Genomic DNA, 26726 nt, shown 5'->3' on the forward strand with positions numbered 1-26726 from the left:
GATAATTTAAATAAGGATATCACAGTGCTATAAAGGTCAAACTCTAATTAAATGTAAATTATCTTATCTATTGAAACTGATTTAATAATGAGGCTGATTAAATGGGTCTAATTTAAATAATATTTTTATAAATTTGGGGTATAATTTTACTCTCTTTTCCATACAGCAAATAGAGAATAAAATAAGATTCATTAATTCCCGAAACTGAAGTTTAGAAGCATCGCACAATCACTATACTTGATGTCTTAAAAAGTTTTAAGTAGTTTTAAAAAGTATACTAGTTTAAGAATGAAAGTTTACATAATGTTAATTTTTTTATTAATTATATGCCAAACTGAAAATGGAGAAATGTTACTGAATATTGTCATATAACAAAAGGGTTACTTCTTGATTATAAATTATTCTATATGAGTCTAGGAGTCATGCTTAAGATAAATTTTTTAAAAAGTTATCATTTCATTTGCTGCAAAATGGTATAACATAGTATTCCAAATTGAGTAAAAGAAGAAGGAAATGAGAACAGACTTATTTTTTCTAAAAAAGCAATATTGACTATGACCATAGAGAAACAGTAACTATAGGTAACATTTTATTTTCTTATTTTAGTATAAACAAAACACAAACATAAACACAAACAGAATACTTCACCAGCATCATTTTTTGGTGTTGTTCATATTACTGTTCTTATAAGACAGACAAACTTATTTATTCTCTGCAAAGAGATTTAGCACCCAGCCCCAGAAGAAATGCCAATATTCACAAGCACAGAACAGTTCTTCTCCTAGCACTCTCATTGGGAAGATTCTATACCAACAACCTCAATATCAGCCCCTTTTTCATAGCAAGAAATAAAATTTAACATAGAGCTACAATTCCGAGTCTTTCTTAGGGTACAAAATATAAGAAAATGTGTGATGCATTTGGATACTGAAATTAGTGGTTTGAAAAACTTCATAAACCCTGAACCTGCCATCTCGACCTACTGGTCCCCTAGAGGCATGGCAGAAGGGACCTGAGCACCCTCAGGTTCCATGTCACACCCCTTCCTGTCGGGTCTACAACAAGACTAGCTTTAACAGCACGTTAGGTATTAGATTAACTGTAAATTACCCCCTATAGTTAATTTTGTTGCATGAGGAGTGTGATTTTACTGTAATTGCTTAATTTATTTTTAAAGAGAACTTGAAAGATTTTTCTCAGGATTGTAGCTAACAACAAAGTGAACAAATCTGATGGTGGAATGCTCCTGTGGAACTGAAATGGGTAGAAAATAAAATAGGAAAGCCCGATCAAAAAATCGAATGGAGTCTTCCAGAGACAGAAAGAAAACGGCTCAACAAATCTTTAACAGCTTTTATCTTCCTAGGGATAATGACTTATTTCTAGGAAAAACACTTTTTTCTAAAGATCATTGCCTGAATGTTTTTTTTCCTACAACATCTTATTCAACTAGTTACAGAGCATAACATATGTTGCCTTGATTGAGTACATTTACATACATTTGTACTGTAGTGTGGAAACAAACTCACTTTAAAGGCAAGAGAATTTAGGTTTGTATCCCACTCTGAAATTTGACACACCCTAAGCAAGTTGTAAAATCTCTCCTGGTCTCATCGTCATTTTAACATGGGGATAATACAACTTTGCTTATATATAAGTTATAAGAATTCAGAAAGATAATGAAAACTTATTTGTATTGCAATATATAATTCTTAGATGTTATTATCAGGATTATCATTGTTAAAGGCAACAGAAGTAGCTATATAGAAAGAAAATAGGTTTTGGGGAGGGGCAGGATTTCTGTCTTGTTTGAATTTCCCTCCGCTGCCTATGTCCAGGCAGGCTTATTAACAAAAGAAAAAATCATGCCTCAATTTAATATTTAATATTCTCTGGGCAAGAGTTTGTTTTCCTATGGCTACTGAAGATGTGAACTGTTCTATCAGGCATAAACTCTGTGTTTATTCACTTAACACAAGAATATCACCACGACCACCAAAGATGTATTGCAATCATACAGCTCTTATCTGAAGGTAAGCTAAAAAAAAATAAAAGTGTGTTGGGTCAGGGTGGGACAAGCTGCAATAGTTCCCTCTTAATGAATTCTGACTGCCTCCTTGTGATGGCTTTTTAATTAGTATTCACAAATATTTGACTTATAAGTTAATTCCAGAGCTCCTTGCTAGTCAATCAAGTCTTTTCACTTAAGGAAAAGATCCTATAACTAACTACAGGATGTTGTCCGAATCACAATGCATGGATCGAAGATTTCTCTGTCTGCTCTTTAGAAATTCAGTTCTTACCGGTTTTGCCAGGAGTCGATATCCGAGAATGCTTCAACTCATTAATAGCTTTTTCAAAGCTTCTTGGATGTGTCTTAAGATAGAAAAGTCATGGGTCTACTTTTAAAAAGCTTACCCATCAGGTCCCAAATACAGCTGGGACACATTTAGTTGTAAGTGACAGATACTTAAATTAAACTAGTTTAGGAAAAACCAACAATGACAAAAAAGCAAACAACAAAACGTTTATTGGGAGGACACCAGAATATCTCACCAAATCTCTCAAAAAGTTGAACACCCAACCACTGGAGATGATTCACCGGACAAAAAGCAAGGTCTCCAATTACCCGAACTTCATATGGTAGACTATCAGACCTCATTCAGCAAACACAGCTGAGACTAAAAGACTCAGAGAAACATGCTGATGTGTCCACCACTCTGGGCTCAGCCTGGCAGCCACCCCTAAAAGGGTCTCATCTCTTGTGGCACACTTCTGGACTCCCTCGTACGAGGCCTGAAGTGACACTACAACATTCTAACATCACAAAGCTCAAAAAATGTGAATTCTAACAACAAAAAAAAGAGAGTAGAAATTTAGTTATGCACACAGCTAATTAAGTAGATTAAATAATGAAATAATGAATAAAGAAGGCTTACCCCATTTATCATTCATTCCTTTATGTACATTGTATCTAAAAGGGAAAATTCAAGCAAATACCCAGGGACATAGCATTACTGTAAAGAGGGATATTTAATGGGTTAAATTATTTTAAAATTATATGTAAGGTATTATTGCTATTGAAATATTCTTATCTCTCACAACTCTTGACTCTAAATATAGTAAGTTTCATTTACTTATATTTCTTCTATATACAATTTCTAAATTATTTATTTAAAAATTCATTCATTCATTCAACCTACAATTGAATAACCATCAGTTAGGATTTTGAAAACTACTAAAGTCTTGATACCAAGAATTTGAGTATTCAAACTCTATACCAAGTATTGAGTTCATATCAAATTCTTGATAACCAAGAATTTGGTTATCAAATAGAGACTTTTGAAAAAAGTATGAGTTTTACTTTATGCATTATTAACACTTTAAACATTCCAATAATTTGAACTATATGAGTGGTTTTGTTTCACTTGTGTAGAATAGTAATACATCAGAATTCCTGGAATAAATTTTATACAACTGAACCTTGATGGTAAAGAATAAAATACATTATTATTGTCACTCATATTATTAATCAACAAACTAATGTCCTTTTCTTAACTGTAACCACTATGCAAACAGAGCAGCTTCCATATTCTAGGCACTAGGAAAGGCCCTCCTTATAACATAAAAAGGAAGGAAGATGTATCAGAGGGACAGGGGAGCACTATCCATGCATAATCCAAAGGGTGACAATGTCCTTAAAATTTAATGAGGACTTGAGTCACCTGTCTCATATTTTGTGAGAATCCCCATTAGCCTAAGATTTCTGAAAACCCTAGGCCTTCATGTTCTTCTAGTGAGCTCTGTCTCTGAGCTCATTCTTCTGTAGAAACTATCTCCCCTTTCTCTCAAACAACACATGTACCATGTGCAGACCAAGACAAAAACACAACTGGCTTTCTTTGGTTCCCCTCCAGACTTCTGACTTCAAACATTGGCATGTTCTGGGACTTGCCTACACACTTGTGATTTCAGAGGATTTTTAAATCTCAATAACACAAATGCCCTGATTTTTGAGACACATGTTTCTCTCTTTATTTATACAGTGTATAATTGAGAAAAATGGTCTATATATTCACCTAGAAAGTCGAAATTTAACATAGTTAAATGTAATCAAGGAGCTTCAAAACATTATGTCCCACACTCTCCAATATCTCAAGTAAGAATCTCACGATAGATAAAATTCTAAAAGCTAATCTATTGTGTTACCTCAGCCAAATATCCTCTTCCTCTCTCCCAATTTCCTAATTAACAACAACAACAACAAGGCATAGATTTACCTTTTGGTTTCATTAATTCATCCTGAGTTTAAGGTTGCATATACGTTTAATTTTCTCAGAAAGGCTGATGAAGAGCAATTCATCACGCTACTGTAAATGAATTAAGGAGCATAAATTTCCATAGAATTGTAATAAACTAATGAACTAATATCTTTGTACAATATGTGTTTTAATTTGCACAAATTCCATTATAACTCTGAGGTCTGATTACCTTTATTTTATTAACCAAACTCAGTTTCTGGGAGATACTACGTTAAACAAGACTATCCAGTAAGAAAATGCCGGAGTAATTTGAATGAAATCTACTGATCCAAAACATATCACTTATTCCACTATGCTAAATATTGGCCCAAACCCCACGTCTACTTAGGAATAAACCCTTAAAACATGATGACACACTTTTCCTTCGGGAGCCTGAAGGCTTACTCTGTGGCATGAAAAATGCTCTGAAAATTCAACTTGACCTTGAAACTAGAAGAAAAGTGTTCAGCCCAGTAATACCAACTGACTTCTCCCATAATTATCAAAGGTTTATCAAATGTCTTAGCTCAAGTCTTTAACTAGATTCGTTTTGGTTTTGTCCATGTGTCCTTTAGAGTTGTTCCTGAAAACCCTTCCCTGCATTATCCCCTCCAACCTCCCCACTGGTTACTGTCAGATTGTCCTTAATTTCAATATAGATTCTAATGCAACTTGGAGGGTAAAGGAAGAAAAGTTGAGACAACTCTAACAGAACAACAATATGAAATTATTTTTAAAAGTACCTATCACATCAGCTTTACTAATAAACAAGAATATCTCCTTACATGAAAAAATAACAAAAAATAACACTGATCTGTTAATGAGTACCAAACATTTATAAATTAGGAATATCTCGGACCACTGAGAAATGATTCTTAGTAGTTATAAAAACCTGCATACATTTGATCTTTGCCAACATTAAAAATAATTTGTACAATTTATATTTAGCGGTGAAATAAAATAAACAGAGTTAACTTGCTAACAAGTTGAATGCTGGACTTCAAAAATTGTTGACATTTGGAAGAGGCCTGAGTTCATTGAGCTAAACCTTCTATCCGACGTGAGCTCCTGCAGGTACCCATTCTGGTTCTCCTTGCTTCATTCTGATGACTACAAATTCACTGTTGCTTTTTTTAAATTTGTGGGCAGCTCTGATTTGGGGGGTGGGGAAAGTGTTGAAAAGTTAGGTAATTCTGAGCACATATATACCCTTCCTAACTTTTTTTACCTCCTAGGCAATGAATGAAGCTGGCAGCAAAGGCCCCACCCAGCACCCCTCTGGGCTGCTGGGATCATAAATCATTAGGTGTACAGGTGGCCACTGTCCATTTCTTGTGCAACCCCCCACTGGTCCACAGGTCTGCCACTGATCACTGCTTGTTAGTCAATTTTCTGAAGAGACAGCAGTAACCACCATCCTTTTTTGTTTGTTTGTTTGGTAATTTCCTGAATTTATAATTTCCAGAATCTTTGAGAACATTTCTTCCACTTTTGAAAATTTCAACTTCTTGAGTCAATCCCCAAAGTGGACTTCTAATTAAATCGGCCATTGTCCTTAGCAATATGAATGCCAAGCCTATTTGGACCTTCTAAACAATTTCATGAATTATCTAAGTCTTTGAGTTATCCCATGTCTTCTTCTTTAAGAACAATTCTCTCCTGAGGATATGTTTACTGATTTTTATACAGATGAAGGGGGAAAGATATGAGAGAGAGACACTGATGGGTTGCCTCCTATATGTACTCTAACTGGGGTTCGAACCCATAGCCTAGGTATGTGCCTTGACCCGTGACAGAACCCACAATGTTTTGTTGTACAGGACAATGCTCCAACCAAATGAGCTGCCTGGAAAGGGAGAGTTAGTCCATTTCTGCTTACTGCTGCCAAGTACGCGACCAAGAATCATGTCTGACACACATCTGAAACCTCCCTCAAAGTCTGATCCTTTATCCTACCAAATTCCCTACTTAGTTGTACAACAGCTGACCAGTAAAGTTTACTCCTTCTTTTCCGCAAAAAAGTAAATTGAAGACAGCTCCTAGAGCTCTCCTTACCATCCTACCCACCCATCCCACCGTACCACCATAATCTGCAAGCCAAACACCATTGGTTATTCCATCTGACACTTACCCTGTATAATTTGGCTTCTATTTTATAGGCATGGGTAGGCCCAGGAATTCTGGCGCTTATAACTCACATTAGAGAGCTTATTTTGTCTACAATGTGAATATACTGATATTTTTTAATGTAATGTTTAATTAATACTGTTAAAGGTCATCCATTTCCCATAGAAGTTTTTGGTATGTCTCTTTTATATCTGCTTTAGCAATCCATTTAAAAAAATTACCTCAGCCCACTGTGATGGCTATAATGAAAACAACAGAAAATCACGACTATTGGCAAAGATGTGAAGAAACTGGAACCCTCGGTGGAGCAGCATGTTTGTAAGGGAGTTTGGCAGTTCCTCCAAGTGGGAAGCCCAGAGTGACCACATGGCCCAGCATTTCTAGTCCTAGTTATTTACCCAGGGGAAATAAAAACATATGTCCACACAAAAACTTGTACACCACGATTCACAATAACATTCCTAATAGCCCGAAGTCGAAACAACCCAAAAGGCCATCCACAGAAGAATGGATACAGGAAATGAGTATAGCAACAGAGTGGGGTACTATTGGGAAGTAAAAAGGAATGAACTGATGATGCATACTACCACATGGATGAATCCCAAAACATGATAAGCAAAAGAAGCCATCCACGAAAGAACATATATTTATAATTCCATTTCTATGAAATGGCCACTGTAGGGAAATCTGTAGAGACAGAAGGTCTGTGAGCTGTTTCCTAGGCCTGTGGGGTCGGGGAACACGGGGAGTGACTGGGAATGGGCACAGAGGTTCTAGGGGAGGGGACACGGTTTTTTAAATTAGATGGTGGTGATGGTTGCACAACTTGGTGAACATACTAGAAACCATTGAATTGGGTGAACTGTATGGTATGTGAGTTAAATTTCAATAAGCTGGTTTCTAAAAATTGCCTTATGTATAGAATCATAAGACTTAGAAGTAGAGAAAACTATAGGGATGCTCTAATCCAACGGACTTAGATAAACATGAAAAATGAGTAAGTCAGTTACCACCTTTACATAGTGAATTACCTTGAAGCTTACTGTCTTAAAACGATAATAATTGTTTATTTTGGCCATCAATGTACACAGAACAGTGAGGACAGATTGCCTTTCCTCCATATGACATCAGCTGGGGCCACTTGACCTGGGCTCCAACTGAGGATGGCTCATTGGAAATGCTGGCGAGTTGGTGCTGCTGTCAGCTGGGAGTTCAGATGGTGCTAGGCACTCGCAAATAAAAAGTAAAAATATGCACGAAATCTCCCAAATACAAAGGAAACACAAGGTAAGCAAATAATTGAATTGCTCCACACTCTGTGGAAAAGTATATTTTCAAAGGGTAGTTAAAATTATTGAAACAGATATTCAACAATTATTTGGCATAACTGCATATAAACAAAAAGGATTGGGTATTTGTGTGTTTTTATGTGAAGCTGATGATTCATGTACAAACATGGTCACTGTTTATTTTTCCTTTTGCTAAAATAAGGCGTACAAGTCTAGTTTGAGGGAAAAATACACTTACTCATATCATTTATTAATGAAGGATAGACTTAAGCTAATGTACCTCACTTTAAGCTGAAAACACTCCACTGCAACCAATTAAATGAGTTTCAATTCAGGTTGTTTATAGAGGAAATTTCATTTCAGAGACCTGGAATTTATCAATGTAAATGGGCTACTTCTGAAACCGTGCAAAGGTAGCTTACAGAGATAGGCAGAGATCCAACATCAACATTAAACTAGGAGTAAAACAATAGGATCAATATAAGAATGGAGATGAGACCCTTGTTACACAACTACTCAGGGTTTTCATCACAATCACACAAAGCATTCTGTGGAGATAAAACAGAACAGGAGAACACAGCAAGTTAATTCGTGAACTCACACCCTCAACACAAACATATTGAACATGTCGCTTGTGTCTGCCTTTGAGGCTGGTGGGCAAATGTTAGGAGGGGAGACCTGGCCACAACCCTAATCCATATATAATCCACTAAAGTTAGGTGTTTTACAGAAAACCATATTATAGTTGTTAATTATTAGTAGTAGTAACAGCAGTATTATATACCTAGGACTAAACCATTTCATTTCTATTAAATGCAGGCACAACAGTGTAGGACGGGTTTTTAGTATAAGGCTTCCACGCAACCCACCCAAACTGCCAGCATGGTCCTTTTTTATCTCCAGGCCTCATAAAGGTGGAGTGACCACATCACTACATGATTCTTAAAGCTGAGTTGTTGCAAGGTATTCCACTGGAGATCTGAAATGCTATTCCTAATAAAAAACGGGATTCCCAAAACAGACAGAATATATACTCTAGATTGTTCATTTTAGTAATACTCTAGTAATAAGCCTTGTCTGGTTTATGACAAGGTGAATTCAGGCCTCTGACAAGTAGTGGAGCACGTGGCATTATTTTCTAAAAGTGTCTGTGTTCGCTGATAGGTGGCCTGGGTGCAGAGCTGATGTTTTGTCTTCACAGGGGGCTTCTGCTTGGTTCAGCGGCATGTGTGGGCACACACCAACAGGGCCACAACCATACTTCAGAGACTACAAAGCAACTCGGATTTGACCACCCTGGGCTGACATCTCAGAGTCTGACTTCCCAGAGCAGAAGAGATGCCAGGCTCAAAATGTTCATGGACTTGCCTGTACTTGCCTAAAACAACTATGGAATCATCTTGGTGTTTGGACTTTTATGGAATTCTACATTTTAATTGCGTACGTAACTTCTTCATCCAGCAGACCTTCCAGGATGTGTAAGCTGAAACAAAGGCATCCCCAGATACCCAAATACATGAACTTGGTGAATAGAGCTATTTAGTATTGGCTAATCTAAATGCTGACGGATATCTGTCAAAAGTGATATTTGTTTGTTTTTGGTCTTACTCATACTGGAGTGTGTTCTCCTTGTAATTAAGCAAGGGATCCGGCTGCTTCTGGAGGCCATGAGTAGAATGTGTAAGTCAGCTTGTCATTGGCCCAAAAGGAGGGTGCCGATCTTCACTGTTCTGTGTAAGCAGGCCACAGAGCTGCTTCCTTCAGAGCCCACAGCATGAATTTGCACATTCCTTTACTAATTGCAGCTGAGTGACAGCAACTTGAACGTGATCGATGGGCTACCTCAGGCATGTTTACCTGGGTTCCCAACGCAAGCTAGAGAAAACATCCATCCAAGCCACTGACTCTCAGCAACAGGAATGTTGGAGAAAAGCTACCTAGTATTCACCCCACAGTATTGTCTTTCTAATACATCTTCTCTGCACACATGAACAATGAGGTATCCTTGTTCCTTGGACTCTTTTTGTTTGGACTCTCATTAACAATTCCTTCAGACTCCAAAAATAATTTGGCAGACTAAATTAATGTAAAGTTACACACACCCCTTTTCCTAGTTTACTAAGAGCCAGAGAGGCAAGGGCACTGTTTCATTTGAAATCAGCAAACCCTTGGAGAAACTTTTCTCTTTAGAAAAAGATAATATAATAAATCTCTCAGAAACCCATTTTATACTTAAATTATGAGACAATTTAATATAATGAAAGGAGCACTGGATTAAGAGTAAAATCATTTAACTTTTTTAATTTCAGTTATACAGCAATTTCCTATAGGGTTTTCGGTAGGTAAACTGAGTATTTTTAAATCATCAGTTTCTTTAATCATAAATAGAAAATATCAGACAAAGCAGTAAAAAGTAACTAATTATATATGTGGTGAATTTTTCCATACAGACTTTATAGAAATACATATCAATTTTGTAAAATACATAAATTGTAAAGAAATTGAATGTGTCTTTCAGAAAAATGTTTTTATTACTTTGAGATACTATTTAACATTGTTTCTTAGTCTGTAATTCCTACCATATTTGGTTTAGTTTCTCTGAATATTGAGCTGGTTTCTCCATTTACTTCTTCTAGAATATTCTGTTTGTTAAATTCCTACTCTACGCAAACCCCATACAGAGCACTGACTGTTCTACCCAGGGGCTCCTGCTTCTTAAGTCCTGCCCGTGGCTCTTCTCAGTAATTAAGTAATACATGTTTTCCCAGCCAGTTCCTAAGGGTCTTTCAACCCTTTCTCAAAACTTGGCCCCAGGCAGCTTCTGTCAAAGTAGACCCAATGATTTATGTATCAGGAAGTATGACCTGTCATTTTTTTTTATTTTGAGAAAATTGAATTAATCTAAGAGATCAACAAAGATGGATAAGTTAAATAATATTATAGTATTAATTGATTCACAGTGAATCATAGTTCATAGCCATTAGAAAAAATGTTTAAAGATATTTAATGATATAAAAATACTCGTTATAATGCTAAACATATCAAGCATAAATATTTATAAAGGAAAAGAAATCATTGTACAAATTGTACAGTCATATAAAAATCTTAGAAGGAAATCTTCCTGAATCCTCACAACAACTTCTAGTAGCAGTTATTATTGTCACCCTCATTCCTGAGTTTTTTAACTTTTTTACAATGTTCATAGATTATTCTATAATGGAAAATTCATTAAAATTATTAAAATATCACATTTAAAATATTTAATGTGATTTCACATATAAATATTTAACAATGAATTCCCGTGATAAATACAAAAGAGCCATTAGAAATGCAGTATAATATCATATTGCAAACTGCTCATATTAAAAGCTTATCTTCTAAGTTAGCATATCAAAGCTTGGTCCATTTTTATTTTTCCATCATAGCCTCTAGCCCCCTAAAAACTCAGCAAGAAAATCCTTCAAAGGGGAAAGAACAAATCGCAAATGAATTAATTCTTAGAAGACAGCTTGAGCGGATTTAAATGATAAGTACATATGTTTTAAGAAGAGGTACAAACTAATACTTTAAAAGAAAAAACAAGTTTTAGTAGAAAAGTCAAAATAACTTACCAGCAAGAACAGAATACACAGAAGGAAGCCCCAGGGAGTGGGGAGAAGGAAGATGACCTATTGTACTTCCGGACTTACTCGTAACTAAACCTCTAAATTAATTCCCAGAACCTTACACACGTGGTTTATGACCCTTGTTTTTCCTTGATCTCTAGTTTCAACCATCATTTTTTTGTGATGCAAAAGATCCTCAAAGAAGCAGACCCACTTCAAACCCAGCAGGTCCCATCAGCCTTTCTTTCCCACTCAGAACTCCAGAAGTCGCCACAGACCACCTATTTTCCACAGAGACACAGAAAACAGTATGGTGATAGCCAGGGGAAGCGGGTAGGGAGACATAGAAGAGGGCAGAGGGGTCTTAAGTGGGGATGGAAAGAGACTTGACTTTGGGTGATGGGTGCATGATGGAGTATGCAGATGGTGTTTTGTTGAGTTGTGCACTTGAACCCTATATGGTTTTGTCAACCAGTGTCACCCTGATAAACTCAATTTAAAAAAGCAAAACAAAAACCACCTGTTTTCTTTCTTTGCTCTTCTAGAAGTCTAAACAGCAAATCTCATCAGTCTATCTACACCAGCCCACCATCCTGTGCATACAATATTCACAAGGCTTTCTGACCTGTGATGACTCTGGGCTCCTTTCCTTCCTTGCTATGAACTATACCATTTACCAAGATCCAGTTCTACAGCTTCTAGCTCTGTTCCACATCGTGCCTTCACATCTCAAGCCATCTTGAAACCATCAATGCTCCTAGTCTAGTCTCTGTCCTAGTAATAAAAGTTAGGGGGAAGCTATGTTTTTCATAAGATATTTTCCATGTATATCTGACTTGAAACAATACATTCAAAAACTATCAATGAAGTAATTCTCATTGCAATTTTTATATATGAAGAAAGTTCAATTTGTGACATTATGATAGGTATAATTCTCATCTTCTCTGACTAAATGAATATAAAGTTCACTAGCCTTTGCAGATAATCCTCCTCGATTTCTTGACCTTTCTCAAAGGTGCTTTAATTTCCTTTTTTATGGATAATAATTGTGTCATAATAGGCTTTCCAAAACATAGTCTGGAAATTGATTAATAGTTATATGTCATTTTGCACATTTTGTTATCAGAAACGATTGCTGCGCATTATGGTAATGTGAATAATGCTGAAAGATTTTGCAGTGTATGTGGCACTGGAAGAATACTAATTAAGGAAGCATTTTATAACATGTTTCTTTTCAATAGTAGTCTTGTTATACAGAGCTAATTACATTAAAAATTATAAATACAGAATCTAAGTAAAAATAAAGGCATGCTAGCCTCACATAAGTCAATGTAAAAAATCAATATTTCATTAGATTTTTTTGGCTCAGAAACTTTTTATTTATTTTTTAATTATTTTATTGTTGTTTAATTACAATTGGCTGCATTTCCTCCCAAATACTCCCCCCACCCTAGCCAAACCCACCTCCCTCAAGATTTCATTAGATTTGACCTAAGATGCATCTTTTTAGATGCTTGGTGCCTTCTTATGATACCTCATATGTGAAGGTATCACATATGATACAACAGTTTCATATGTGATACCTTCACATACAACAGTTTTTTGCAATAATGAAAGCTCAGAAATGCCTTTATCCTTGCTTTTCTACAGTCAGCATAATACTAAAAATGATTAAAAGCAAAAGAACTTCTGTGTTACTACCTAAATATCATCAATATCCTATACAACAGTACTAAAAGTTTCCCTAAAACCGAGAATATGATTTACAGTCTTTGTGGAATTTAAAGAATAAGAGAAATTACTCTAGCAATGATGTGTCCATAAGTCATAAATGCTTTCAATTTTAAGGAATGTTTTTATCAGTATAAATTATTTTGAGTTTGATCATTTAAGGACTAAAGAGTTTTCTTACATTTTTATGTTAAGTTTTTAAATAGTTTGTGGCTCTTCTAAAATGTTTGTTATGTTTATTTTTAACTCCACTGCTAATTACTTTATGGTAAACTCTAATTCTGTATATCACCCAGAGGAAGCATGGTTCTAGGCAGTGGACACTTGATAAACACAATAGAATAAATGCAATGAATAGGCACATTTGCCTATACTGTTACTGACTTGGAAATGTGCTATTTAATCTATTCAATACTAAACATACCTGGCTGGTAGACTTATTATAAAAAACCATTTACCTGAGTGATAATAACTTAAAAGATCAATGAACTACTTGAGCTCTAAAGGTTTTAAAAATGCCCCAGTAATTTTTCTAGCTTATGTAAGAAGACCCATTAGATGCTAAGTTTAGAAGCATTGGTGATCAGATGAAACACTGATCAAGTGAAGAAAATAAAATATTATTTTGAAACAAGTATATTTTTTAGGAAAGTCATGCTTTTCTTAAGAGTAAAGTAGTATATATTTAAGATACAATGCAAATGCCAATGTTACAGAGCATGAATGAATGTAAATTCTTATCTAATGGTATAGCCCAACATTATAACAATTTTTAAAGAGTGTAAACGCACAAATGAAGATCAAAAGACTACTCGCAGGCAAATCACAAGCAAACGTGTTTGTATTAATATTCTCACACTCATGAGGCCACCTGGGTCTCTGCACTGACAAATGATTGGAGCTGCGGCTCACGCTCTCGCGTCCTCACGGCTCTGCCGTCATTTGCACGCTGGCTTTCACAGTGCCCACAGGGAGCTCTCTCTCACTTCTTGTTCTGATCTCATTTCCCAGTCATGACCCAAGTCTTGACATTAATTGTAATGATTGATGGATTGATTGATTGATTTAATCTTTACTGCATTTTTCTATTACCATTTAGACCTTGACTATAATTATTTTTAAATTCTTGATTTCAAGCCCAAGGTTCTTAAGCTATCACTATCTGTACAGATTTGCTCTGTAAACCCATGGTCCCTATCAATTTTTCTGTCTTTATCCCCTTTCAATCAGTGTCTACTCCAAGATCCATCATTATAATCACTCACTTCTGTCCTGTATCTTCATTGCCTCCTCCTTTTCACCTCGGCTCAGTTCACAGACTCCAAAGGGGCTACCGTGCCTATCTGATGACAGAAGTCTCACACCTTTCCAGTCCAAGCCATCAGCATATCTGCGGCCATGTAGTTTGTCTCTCTTCTATCCTCATAAATAAATCACATTTGTTCCCAAAAGTCATTCCTCCAAAAAGTCATGCCCTTTCCCCTGAAATTACCCCCCTTTCCCAAGCATCAGTGATGTCTCCTCTTCTTGTTCACTGCCATCATGAAAGGAATATCTCCTGTCCTTAAAATAAATTCCTCAACCATGTCTGTAATAAATGGTATCAATCACCTTTCTTGGTTATTTATCCAAATAATATGACTGGGATATCGCATGCCCAAACTCCTTCACCGCCTCCTCTTCTGACAAAGGACACACACTTACAGGAAAGGAAATGGGGACTGGTATTTCTCTCTTAAAGCTCCAGAGGGCATAGATGGAACTGGAAGAGTATTAAGCTAAGTGCAATAAGCCAGGCGGTGAGGGGCAAATATCATATGATCTCACCTTTAACTGAAACATAATCAACAAAAGAAAAAATCAACCAAAATATAACCAGAGACATTGAAATTAAGAACAATCTAACAATAGCCAGAGGGGACGGGGGAGGGAACTGTGGGGAGAAGGGTTTTCAGGAACTACTATAAAGGACACAAGGACAAAACCAAGGGGGAGGGTGGAAACAAGAGAGGGAGGTGCTTTTGGATAGGGCGCGGGAGGGAGTGGGGAGTGGTGAGGAGAAAATGCAGACAACTGTAATTGAACAACAATAAAGTGATGCATGAAAAAAATAAAATAAAATAAAGCTCCAGAGGAGGAGAGATATAAGAAACGCTAGAAATGAGATGATAGAAATATGGCGAATTTCCCACCAAGTGCAGCAGAATTCAAGGTTCTATTAATGTTGATATAAAAGTGTAAAATTTACCTGTTAAAAAGCAATCAAAATGGGAAATTATAACAAATAAAGAAATCAATAAATAGCTTTTCATTGAGCAACTCATGGCTGCTGCATTCAAAGACACTAAGACTCATTTTACAAATATCCTAGTCATTCCATGCAATGCTATGTGGGGTGTATTTTGTGACTTAGGGTTTGCATGACTTAAGTTTCACTGTATGGTTATAAATTAGAATATGTTTGCACACAATGTTAACTACTTGCCTAAAAACGTGTGTCCTTAGTCTCATTAACAGTTTATTCCAATGAACTATATCAGATAGTTTTCTTATATACACAGTTTTTATTAGCCTTTATTGTGTTTTGCCAATATAAAATGCTCTGTGTGTTTAACGAATGAGCAAATGAAGAGCGTAACATAGTAGAGTTCAGGATACATGTTTGCTGTGGAAGAAGATGCCTTCATCCTGCAGAACTGACCTCCAAGGAGACCGGGCTGCAGTAGTACCAAAGTGTGATGCCAAAAACAGTTTCAGCTGAAGTTCCCTAAATTAATAATAGGATTTCTACAAAAGAAAGCTATTTCTCATTAGTACATAAAAAGGACTGGGAAAATAATATTATTTAAGTGAACAGATATATAAATATATTTTGCATATAACATTAAGAATAATAATGAAAAAAGAGAAAGAACTCATGGGCACAAACAATGATGTGGTGACGTGGGGGAAGAGAGGATCGGTGAAGGTGGAAGAGGTTGGGGGTAAATGGTAATAGAAAATACAATAAAATATAAAAAAATGGAATATATTAATGGAATATATTAATCTGTAAAGTCACGTTTCCTTAATCTGGCTAATCTCTTTAAAATACTTTTAACTCTACAGAAGATAGTCTACACCTGACGAAAAGAGAAGAAGGAAGGCCTAAGAATAATTTAGGACAAAAAAGTACATAAAGGGAGAGAGTGGTTGTTTCTATCAGGTCACACCAAGAAAGTCTATGGACTTGGCTGCTTGTTGATTTCTGCCTTGAAAAAGACGGACCCCACACATAGGGCCTGACGCCCAAGCCTCTGGTTTGGGTGTTTCATGTCGCTTTATCTGAGCTTCCCAGGGCAGATTACCATTTCTCTGCACCGTACTTATCTACCACAAAGAACCTCACACCTTTGCTGGCCAAACATGAACAATGGATTTATGTTCATTATTAGGAAGAAAACAACTCTTCACAATGCATTTTTATTAAATTTTCATCAAGGATTTAGAGAGGCTATTTTTCCTCCAGGAATACATTTTTTTGCTTTAATCAGCTTACCACTCTCTCAACCACAGACATCACAGACATTCCTCTATTTCAGCTAGAGGAATAGTTCCTATTATCCAACTACTATTTATTCCAGTCTCCCAATTCTTTTCCCCATGTCTGTTTCTCTTCCTAATTCTCGATGTCCTCTGTCCACCCCCACCTCCATCTAACTGAAAACATATAATAACCAATGCTAATAAGTTCATTGATTTTTTCCTATACTTTTGTAGAAGCTCATAAACATATACAAATAAAACATATTTACTATTTTTTCAAAAAAAAAAAAACACAAGACAATACAATGCTATGTCATTTCCTTTTCAGAATCCCCAGGAATTTCTTCAAAGTTTAGATGTATGGCTCCAATTCATTTTTATTGATACCATAGAAAAGATATAACTTTTATATGAAGGACTTTACATAAAAGATATATGATTATTCAACTCTTCATCATTCAATATTGTTTCATGTTTTTCTATTCCAAATAATTTTACAATTCATTTTTACAATTAATTTTATGTCCCTGATTGGTACATTAGAGTGAGAAATATTCATTGGTTATTTGCATATTTTTCCTCTGTGAATTGCTTATTTATATTTTTTGCCTAGTTTTCTATTCTTTTATTTCTCTTTCCCTCATGAACATTTGAAAATCTTCCTATATTAATGACATCAGTACTTTGTCATATTTGTGGAACACATATTTTCTCTTGGCCTATTTTTTCTACTTTTTATGTTGAAATTTTTCTTGTTATTATTCTTAGTTGTTATATTGCCAACTTGCATCAACCATTCATGTATTATTTCTGAGTTTCTTTTCATGATGAAGAGCCTTTCCCACTTGTAATTTATATAAATATTTCTCAATGTTTATTCTAATACGTTTATAGTTTAATTTACACAGTTACAGTGATTTACCTTTATGATTTATTTCTGTATATATTGTGAGTTAACGGCTTTAATTTTCTTCCAGATGGCTAGTTGATTATGTTAATAACATGTAAACCACTGCCTTGTACTAAACAGAAATATTTAAATGCATATAACCTCTACATTATTTGAGTCTGTTCTGAATTCTCAGTTATGCCCTACAAAGAGATCATTTTCTACATTGGGGTAATTGAACACTACTGTGATTCACATGATTTGTAAAGTAAAGATCTCTCTCAAAATTTTCCTTAGACTCATATATATTTATGTTTCCGTGTGATCTTTAAAATAATTTGGGTCTGTTTGACGAGGAAACAAACCATTGGCCACAGCTTCCTAAATGCTATACAACTGCCTAAATGCTATACATTACAACTGCCTAAATGCTATACATTAACTTGGGAGAGAGTAGTATTTTTATGACATCAAACTTTCCTACCCAGGACTGTGGCATGCCTTTTCATTTACTCTGACTCACTTTGTGTCTTTTGACAAAGTGTTATAGTTTTCATCAGACAGGTCTCGAAGTTTTCTTGTTAAATTTATGCTATGTGTTTTATGTTTTGTCACCACGCTAAATTTAGTGGTCTGGCGGGGCTTCCAAATCATACCAAAATAAGAAACCACGATACAACCGAGCTATAACAAAACAGTACCCTGTAGTATGGATACAAGAGGCATGAGCCTTGCTCTCCTTTTCCACTGCTTCTGAAAAATAATCAGAAAACTTCTCGGGTTGGTACTTGGAAGAGAACTAATCAAGCAATACAGGCTGTGCCTCAGCCCAATTTTCTGCTTGCTGACCATTTTCAATACCTAGATTACCCAGTCAAGCTATTCAACTTTCTTGTGTGTAACTACTGAGCTGCATACTGCCTGACCCAATGGCATGAGTCTGACTGATAGCATCATTGATCTGTCCTATCGATGGATTTTCCTTCTGCTCTTCTATGGTCAGTGTGACTATCAAGGTGGTTTCCTACTTTTAACTAAATTAGTCCCTACTTGAAAAAAATACAAGCCCANCTAAATGCTATACATTACAACTGCCTAAATGCTATACATTAACTTGGGAGAGAGTAGTATTTTTATGACATCAAGCTTTCCTACCCAGGACTGTGGCATGCCTTTTCATTTACTCTGAATCACTTTGTGTCTTTTGACAAAGTGTTATAGTTTTCATCAGACAGGTCTCGAAGTTTTCTTGTTAAATTTATGCTATGTGTTTTATGTTTTGTCACCACGCTAAATTTAGTGGTCTGGCGGGGCTTCCAAATCATACCAAAATAAGAAACCACGATACAACCGAGCTATAACAAAACAGTACCCTGTAGTATGGATACAAGAGGCATGAGCCTTGCTCTCCTTTTCCACTGCTTCTGAAAAATAATCAGAAAACTTCTCAGGTTGGTACTTGGAAGAGAACTAATCAAGCAATATAGGCTGTGCCTCAGCCCAATTTTCTGCTTGCTGACCATTTTCAATACCTAGATTACCCAGTCAAGCTATTCAACTTTCTTGTGTGTACCTACTGAGCTGCATACTGCCTGACCCAATGGCATGAGTCTGACTGATAGCATCATTGATCTGTCCTATCGATGGATTTTCCTTCCGCTCTTCTATGGACAGTGTGACTATCAAGGTGGTTTCCTACTTTTAACTAAATTAGTCCCTACTTGAAAAAAATACAAGCCCAAGCCCCCCCCCCAAAAAAAAAACCAAACCTGGAGTCCTTTTCTTTGAGTAACTGTCCTTCCTTGTCCCACTTAGATTATTGTTCTTTTGAGATATTCCTAAAATTAGGTAAGTTCTGTCACTGTTACCCACCGTTGTTGTTAACTCAACATCCCCGAATCATATAACCCAGACATACAGGATAGTTTTTCGGTAAAAATACTGGTTTATATTCTAGCACATGCTAAAAAAGAAGTGAAAAAAATCACCGACTTTCCAGCTTTCTTTAATTATTTACTACCTCTTTGTTGATAAGAAACACAACTTTTAAGAAATAATGTGTTTAGATATAAGACTTCAGATTTAATTTATGTGTCCATCTTTATGGCAAAGTAGTTCTGGAGGAGGAAATATACGAAACATTGATTAGTTTCAAAGGGAAAATTCTGTAACTTGTTCTTCCAGATCCATCATTTCAGAAACACTGGGAAGGCTAATTTCCCTTGATCCAACATTGTATTTATCTTCTGTCACACATACTAATGTAGCCTAGTGGCCTAGTGGATACATTTCGACAGTTTATTAGACTTTATACTTTCTAAAAACCAGTTATTTGACTTCATGCATTTAATAGCATTAAAATGTAGGTCCATCACCAAATCTGTCAAAACTTCATCGATATGTAATTTTGACTGTAAAGTTTTTTTGCCCTATGGGATATTATTTCAAGAATATCTACCAAAATTATGAATAAAACATGGCATCAAAAGCCGTTATAATAATATCTGAACATTAATTTGATAATGAAAGCCAATAATCCATTAGTAAATCATATTTTTTCCAACCACCACTGTTCATCAGGAAAGAACATGTCTTTTCAAAATAGCCCCATAAGTATGTCATGAAAGTGAAATGTTCCCACCTGTTCTTTGACAGAGGCAAGGATGGCAGAGGTGGTTTCCGTTTCCGAGCCATCCCCGTTGGAGGTCGTTAGGCCAGGGCTCAGAGAGCTGGTCTTCTCTGAGGCTGACGAAGGCTGGTCTGGGACAGGCATAGCTCCTGCAAAGCAAGAGGACACGCTCAATGCAATCTGATGTTGTCGCTGGCTGCAGACACATCTGTCAGGCAACTCTAATCCACACACTTGGGCAAACTGAAAATCATGAAATGCAGTGAAAGCCCATCACATAGGGGAAACAAGTGAATAGAATGGTTTCTCCTACAGCAACCCCAACCGCACTCCATAATACACTCAAAACGTCATGTTTTGTGTTTGAGATAAGTGGAGGAGAAATGCAAATAAGATTACAAGAAAGGGTAAAGATAGAAAGAAGGACTGAGTTTAAAGAGAAACTAGTCAAACCACCTTTGTACAGCGGTTAGGTAAATTTATTACTTGTGCATTGATATATGTTCATCTAAAAAGAAAATCTGCTAGATCCTCTATAAAGAAATCACAGGAAATAAAGTCAATAATTTATAAGTAATTAAGAAATACCGCAATTAACATAAGAAGCTCAGTTGGCTTTGTAAACTATAATAAATAACCAGCCACTCCACAAATATTTACTGAGTTCTTACTCTGTGACCAGCAGCAAACAAAAGCTCCTTAAATCTGGCAAAGCTCATTTATCACAGTTTGTTTTGTCTGAGTTCATTTATGAAAAAAAGGAGAAACTCCTAACACGGGCCCAGTTCCTAAACAGACACACACATGCAAGTTAAAAACAGGATTCCCAAACATTTTTTTGTTCCACTGTATTTGACCTACTCAAACAAATAAATAAGAGCAAAGTACTTGTTGCATATATTACATAGCAATGCTCATCAGCAGAGGAAATAATTAACTGACAACATTTTTTACCAAGGCATTACAAAATCACCATTCATGTGAAAGGCTGGGCGTAAATAAAGGTTATTTTCTCATCTAAAACTATCACATTACATGTCCCTAAAGGAGCCAGTGCTATGTGAGTATTAAAAGGTACTTTCTTTTACACTGCATCTTACATTCTGGCTTTTATACTAAGTGACATTCATAGCAACCCTAACACTGCACTGTATTCTTAGCTACTTTTAGTTAATAATTTAGGGATACATGAAATCAAAGAGCCCCATTACAAAGTTTCTTTAAAATTTGTGTGTAGCGGATGGCTGGTGGGGTGGGAAGGCATTCTCTGGGAAGTAAACTTACAGGGTTATCAGAAATTTTGTCATAAATTCCTAACTGGGCAGGTTAGGGTGGGTAGTCATGCCCCAGGCCTCTAATTTAACTGAAAGGTTTTAAGCCAGCCCTGTCCATTGTCTTGTGTTAACGGCCTTTGAAATACCTCTTGAAGAGAGTACTAACCCTCAGGAGAGCTCATAATCTTGTTAACCTTTCCTGTAATCCAATCCTAGCCTTGCTTTCTCCATTTTTTCTTATGTCCCCTCCTTAATTTCCAATGCATAAAAGAAGCTCCAAAACTTATTCTGCAGAGCATTTGAGATCTTGCACCACAGCACATGTGGTCAGTTTGGCTCAAATAAACTTTTAGAGACATTCTCTACAGATTTGGCCTTTTCTTATGTTGACAAATATAATTAAAAACAAGAAGTGGTCATCTATTTGCTCATTGGAAAGTCCCACTTAGTTTTTAACTTTTTATTTTGTGAAATAAGTTCCTTATACTATTGCCAATGGGGATTAGAACAGCACTGGAAAAGTCAGTCAGTTACAGACAGAATACATGGGAGGGTTTGGGAAATAATATTAGTAAGCAGAATTTGACAAAAGAGTAAGGATCAAATGAAATACGATTTGGTAAAATGATGCCATGGATACCAACAAAATGAAAGAAACAGATTTAAGTAATTATGGTGGTGGGATCAAGAAGACAATAATAAAGTACATTTGTGTATTCTACTTGCTTTAATATGTGTTTGTTTTAATTTAATCAAGCTTCATAATTATAAAGATGTAGATAAACAGATGTACAAATGTTGTGCCTAGGTAAAATCTCCTAAAAGCCATGCCCTTCTGTTTAGGAGAGATTTGGGAGATGAGAGAAGCGGGCAGGGGAGGAAAGTAAGAAGAAAGGAAAACATCAGCTCTTGTGTGCCAAGTCACCTGTGGCCTGTGCAAGATCTGCCCTTGACCTTGCATCTGCATGTAGAGCCATGTCAGTGACTTCCAAAGGGGACTCTAAGGCCTATGTGCATTCAGACTCTGGGCCAGTATTATTGTCAATATAGTTTTTGACAAAAAAAATTGTGTAAGGCCCCAGCCATGGCTGGTGTAGCTCAGTGGATAGAGTGCAGGCCTGCAAACCACAGGATCGTGGTTTGATTCCCAGTAAGGGCACATGCCTGGGTTGCAGGTTCCAAGTGGGGGACTCACATACATTGATATTTCTCTCCTTCTCTCTCCTTTCCCCTCTAAAAATAAATAAATCTTTAAGAAAATTGTGTAAGGCCCCAAATTATTAAGTAACATAAGTGGGCCAGAACCCAAGTTTTCTCCCTTTAATTCCAATTTTAGTGTCCTTTGATGTAGCAACCTATTTCTTATAACCTGTACTGTCTTCTAAATGCTAGTCTACATATACCACTTTATAGAAAATGTAACTCCTCATATGTATGACAGTAACCCCTCATAATGAAATATGTGATTTAATAAGCAGTGAATCAAGGTATATCCTTAGGCACTTGACAATTCTGACCCAGAGAATATAAAGAATAACTCAGTCTGTTTATCTACCCACTTTCCTTACAGCAATAACAGAAAGAGAAATGAAACTCACAGGCTTATCCCCTTCCTACAGAACCACTGAGACTCAAGGCAACCTGTGCACCTGAAAAAAAATGGCATGGAATAATTTTCATGGTTCATAATTTTTAACAGGCAGACTTAATTGACTCGCTGGTCATCACTCTGTACGAACAGTAAAGACTGTCACCCCCACTCCCAGCCTTCTTGTCTCAGAGCGCAGGGAAGGGAGGGAGGGCTGGGTAAGCCTGCCAGAGCCAAGCCTGCCTCATGCTAAGTATAAGGAGCCTTCATTTTAAGCCTCCTGACTTCACAGTCTATGCTTAAGTACTCTAGTGTTAATTAGAGCTAAACCACTAAAAATTAGTAGTTAATGTATGCCAGATCCAGAAAGTGTAGGGGGACAAAAAGACAAAATGCAAAGGAAGAGCAATCGTTGGCCAATCTGCCATCCCAGATAGTGAATGCACTTTGGTATTTTGGTATAGGTTTTTCTGACTTGACTCATTCTGCATAATAAGTTTTACATAATGGGATCTCGATGCAATGCTTTTGGCTTAAAAAGAGTTTCGCTCAGAAACATACCATGAGCTATTTTTATGTCAAAGATTTATTCTAAAGTTTAGTCATGTAACAAACACTTTGTATCCAGCAACTGCAGGCATCATAATTTATCTATCTTTGGTTTACGGCACTTTCAATAGATAAGTTCCTAGATTTTGTATCAATGGAATGAGGAAGACCTGCATCTTTCAGGCTTTTGGGATCCAACCCAACTGCCCTGCCGCCCACCAGCAGTGCCCTGAGAATGTGCTCTCCTCACACCAGCAACAACCCCGTCCTTCCGTATCCTGTCCTGCTTTCATCAACTTGGTACCGAAAAATTCACGCCTTTGATTCTGTTTTCATTTGACGACAACTACAGTGGACATGTCCCTTCATACAACACCTACCTATTGCCCATCCTACAAACAATACCTCTTCATATTCCTCATATAGCAATAAGTACTGGGTGAGCAGTCTTTCTGTCTAGAGTGGAATGGTAATCTACAAATACCCAAAGCGCATTTGAAATACACCCATCCTCAACATGAGGAAAGAGACAACGATAAGGGAAGAATAGTATCAAATTCTGGAAGGTTAATTCTGCAGCACAATGTGGTACTAAAAAAATTCTGTGTCTAGAAAATATAGAACAAAAAAATAGCAGTTTCTGGGCCCAAGTCACGCTATTCGATGCCCTCACACGCATGAGCAGTGTCATGGGCTGAATTCCTTGCCCCTCACCCCTGCCTTCACCTCCACCCCATCCCAAATAGATACTCTGAAGCCCTAATCCCCAATGAGACTGTATTTGTAGATGGGCCTTTAAGGAGGCAACGAAGGTTACATGAGGTCATAACGGCGAGGTCTCCATCCCACGGGACTTTTGTCCTCACAAGAAGGAGAGACCAGAGGTCTTTCTCTCTACCATGTGAGGACTCAGAGAGCAGGCGGCTGCCAGGAAGAAGGCTCTCATCAGTAATGTGCTCTGCTGGCAGGCTGATCTTGAATTTCTGGCCTCCAGAACTGTGAAAAGATACGCTTCTGTTGTCGAAGCCACCCAGTCTGTGATATCTTGTTATGGCAGCCCAAGCAGACTGGGATAAGCAGGGCTGGATTTTCCTCATTTTCTTTCCCTTAATTCCCTCAGACGGTGGCAGGAGAGGATTGGACACTGACGGCAGAAGCAGGGTGGTACTATTTAAAGCAGCTCTCTGTTGACACCCTCACTGGAGATGAACTGCAGGCGGCAGGAACAGGCTTGTGCTACTTCAAATCAGCACACCTGGGTAAATCAAAGCTTACAAAGATGCACCTGCAGGTGTGGAAGAAACCCGGGGAACAAAGCACTATCATAAGAATGTCCATATTACTACCACTTTCATGGTGAAACAATAAGAAATTCAGAAAAATTGGCTGCAATGATAATAATAGCAAAAGCAGGTAGCCCCATATAACTGAACTTTCTGTTCTATCTGAACCCCTATATTCACATTAATAAGATTTTTATGAGGTTAAAATAAATATTCTGAACTTCTATCCAAAACATAAGTCCTATAAATTTATAATATACTTGGTAACATGTTTAAATCTGCTTTGTGTTTTGGAAAGCCGAACTTTCTTGCTCTCAATTCATACAAAAAGAAAAGCCTTGTTTTATATTGCAGAATTCTTGTCCAGCAACCGATGACTTTAGCATCAAGATACAGCCTCTTCAGCAAGTGAGGGATTGTTGTGTCCCACAATAATGCAGTTCAGGGACCCACCCAGCACTCTTAGGCTACCATCACTTGATCTGCTTCTCTTCAATTCAAGAACAGGCTCCTTTGGCCATGATATGGTCTCTGCTCCTCTCGAGCTGCCCACTCCTTTCCCCAATGGCCTCCTAGTCTCTCAGTTCTTCTCATTACATCACTCCCAGGGCCCTCATGCTCTGCTACATCAAAGACCTATTTCTTTTCTTCTCCCAGGTTAGCAGGTCCTACTTGCTCCAAATTCCAGAATCTCCAACTTCCACACACACTGTGGGATTCAACAGATATTTCTTTCGCTAGACTTGTACTGTCCAATAGGGTAGCCCCTAGTAACATGGCTGTTGAAATTTTAACAACATTACAAAGGTAGTTCATTAGTTGTATTCTGTACATTTCAAGTGCCCAGTAACCATATGTGGTCAGTGGCTACTATACTGACCACTGAAAATGTAAAAAATTTTACTGGTGCAGGAAATTCTATTGATGGCCTTGATCTATACCCAATAATCAACCCTTTGATGTGATTTTTCATCCATAACTTTAATCTTGGGTAAGAGAGATTGTGAGAAGTGGTCAGAGTATGAATATAATTTAAAGAGTGAACTGACAAGATTGCATGTGGTCTCTGAGACAAAGAGGAAGCAGTCCAGATTACCCCAGGGTATGGTCTGAGTGACTGGCCTTCAGCCAAGAAGTCAGTGCAGTGGGTGGAAGAGATTTGGGGCAGGGGAGGGGTACCTGGCCTGTGACACCACAACCTAAAATGTGTCTACCTATGATTTGTCTGCACTTCTAACATCCCGGCAGCTCACAGCAGCTCCAGACAAGCAGCCACACTGATACGAATGGGGGTCATAAAGATTGAGGACTTCTAAACACTGCTTGTCACATTATTTTTTATCTCATCTTCAGGCAGGTCCCTTTTTATCTTTTACTTTACATTTCCTAGGAACTTCTAGCATACTTCTCTTCTTCCCTCCCCTTTAGCATCAATGGGAGAACCGCTGGTGTTAACTTCCTTGGTTTCCTGTCCCTCACACCAGACTAACAGGTGAACTTCGTGTGTTCCCCGCATCTGGCCTTATCTCCTTCTCTCCCATAGGTCTCATCCTCCTCAAAACAATCACCTCCCAGTTCTTCCACCTATTTTCTAAAACCCCAAAATATTAGCACAATAGCCTTACTTGTAGTTTTACTCACACTGTTAAGTATCACTTTCAGAATTCACTATAACCTCATGCCCAGGAGAATAATGATTGGTCATTAGAATACTGCAGATACTGTCATTTATATGTCTATGTACATGTGCATTGAATACAATTGAGCATATGGGATTTTTATAACCTGCTACTCCACAGGCAACATTTAAAAGATCATGGTCATATAAAAATGAAGAATAAGCATAAACACCTTATTAATATTAGGGTGTACAGAGAATGTGTAAATTAGTATAAATTAGTGACATGGACAATAATATTGAAAACCTCATTTGTGT

At 37.0% G+C, this 26726-nt stretch overlaps 1 protein-coding gene across 3 annotated transcripts in view; it reads right to left on the reverse strand.

Moving 5' to 3' along the window:
- The window catches only part of CTNND2 (catenin delta 2), an 837284-nt gene that overhangs the window by 679347 nt on the left and 131211 nt on the right, over positions 1–26726 (reverse strand). For all 3 annotated transcript variants that reach the window (XM_037063010.1, XM_037063012.1, XM_037063011.1), the window contains exon 2: positions 20109–20245. In XM_037063010.1, coding sequence (XP_036918905.1) covers positions 20109–20245 — 137 coding nt within the window. The remainder of the gene's footprint in view (positions 1–20108; positions 20246–26726) is intronic.

This window comes from Sturnira hondurensis, unplaced genomic scaffold (genome assembly GCF_014824575.4).
Source record: "Sturnira hondurensis isolate 20B ecotype Veracruz unplaced genomic scaffold, ASM1482457v3 Scaffold0014384, whole genome shotgun sequence".
Classification (NCBI taxonomy): domain Eukaryota; kingdom Metazoa; phylum Chordata; class Mammalia; order Chiroptera; family Phyllostomidae; genus Sturnira; species Sturnira hondurensis.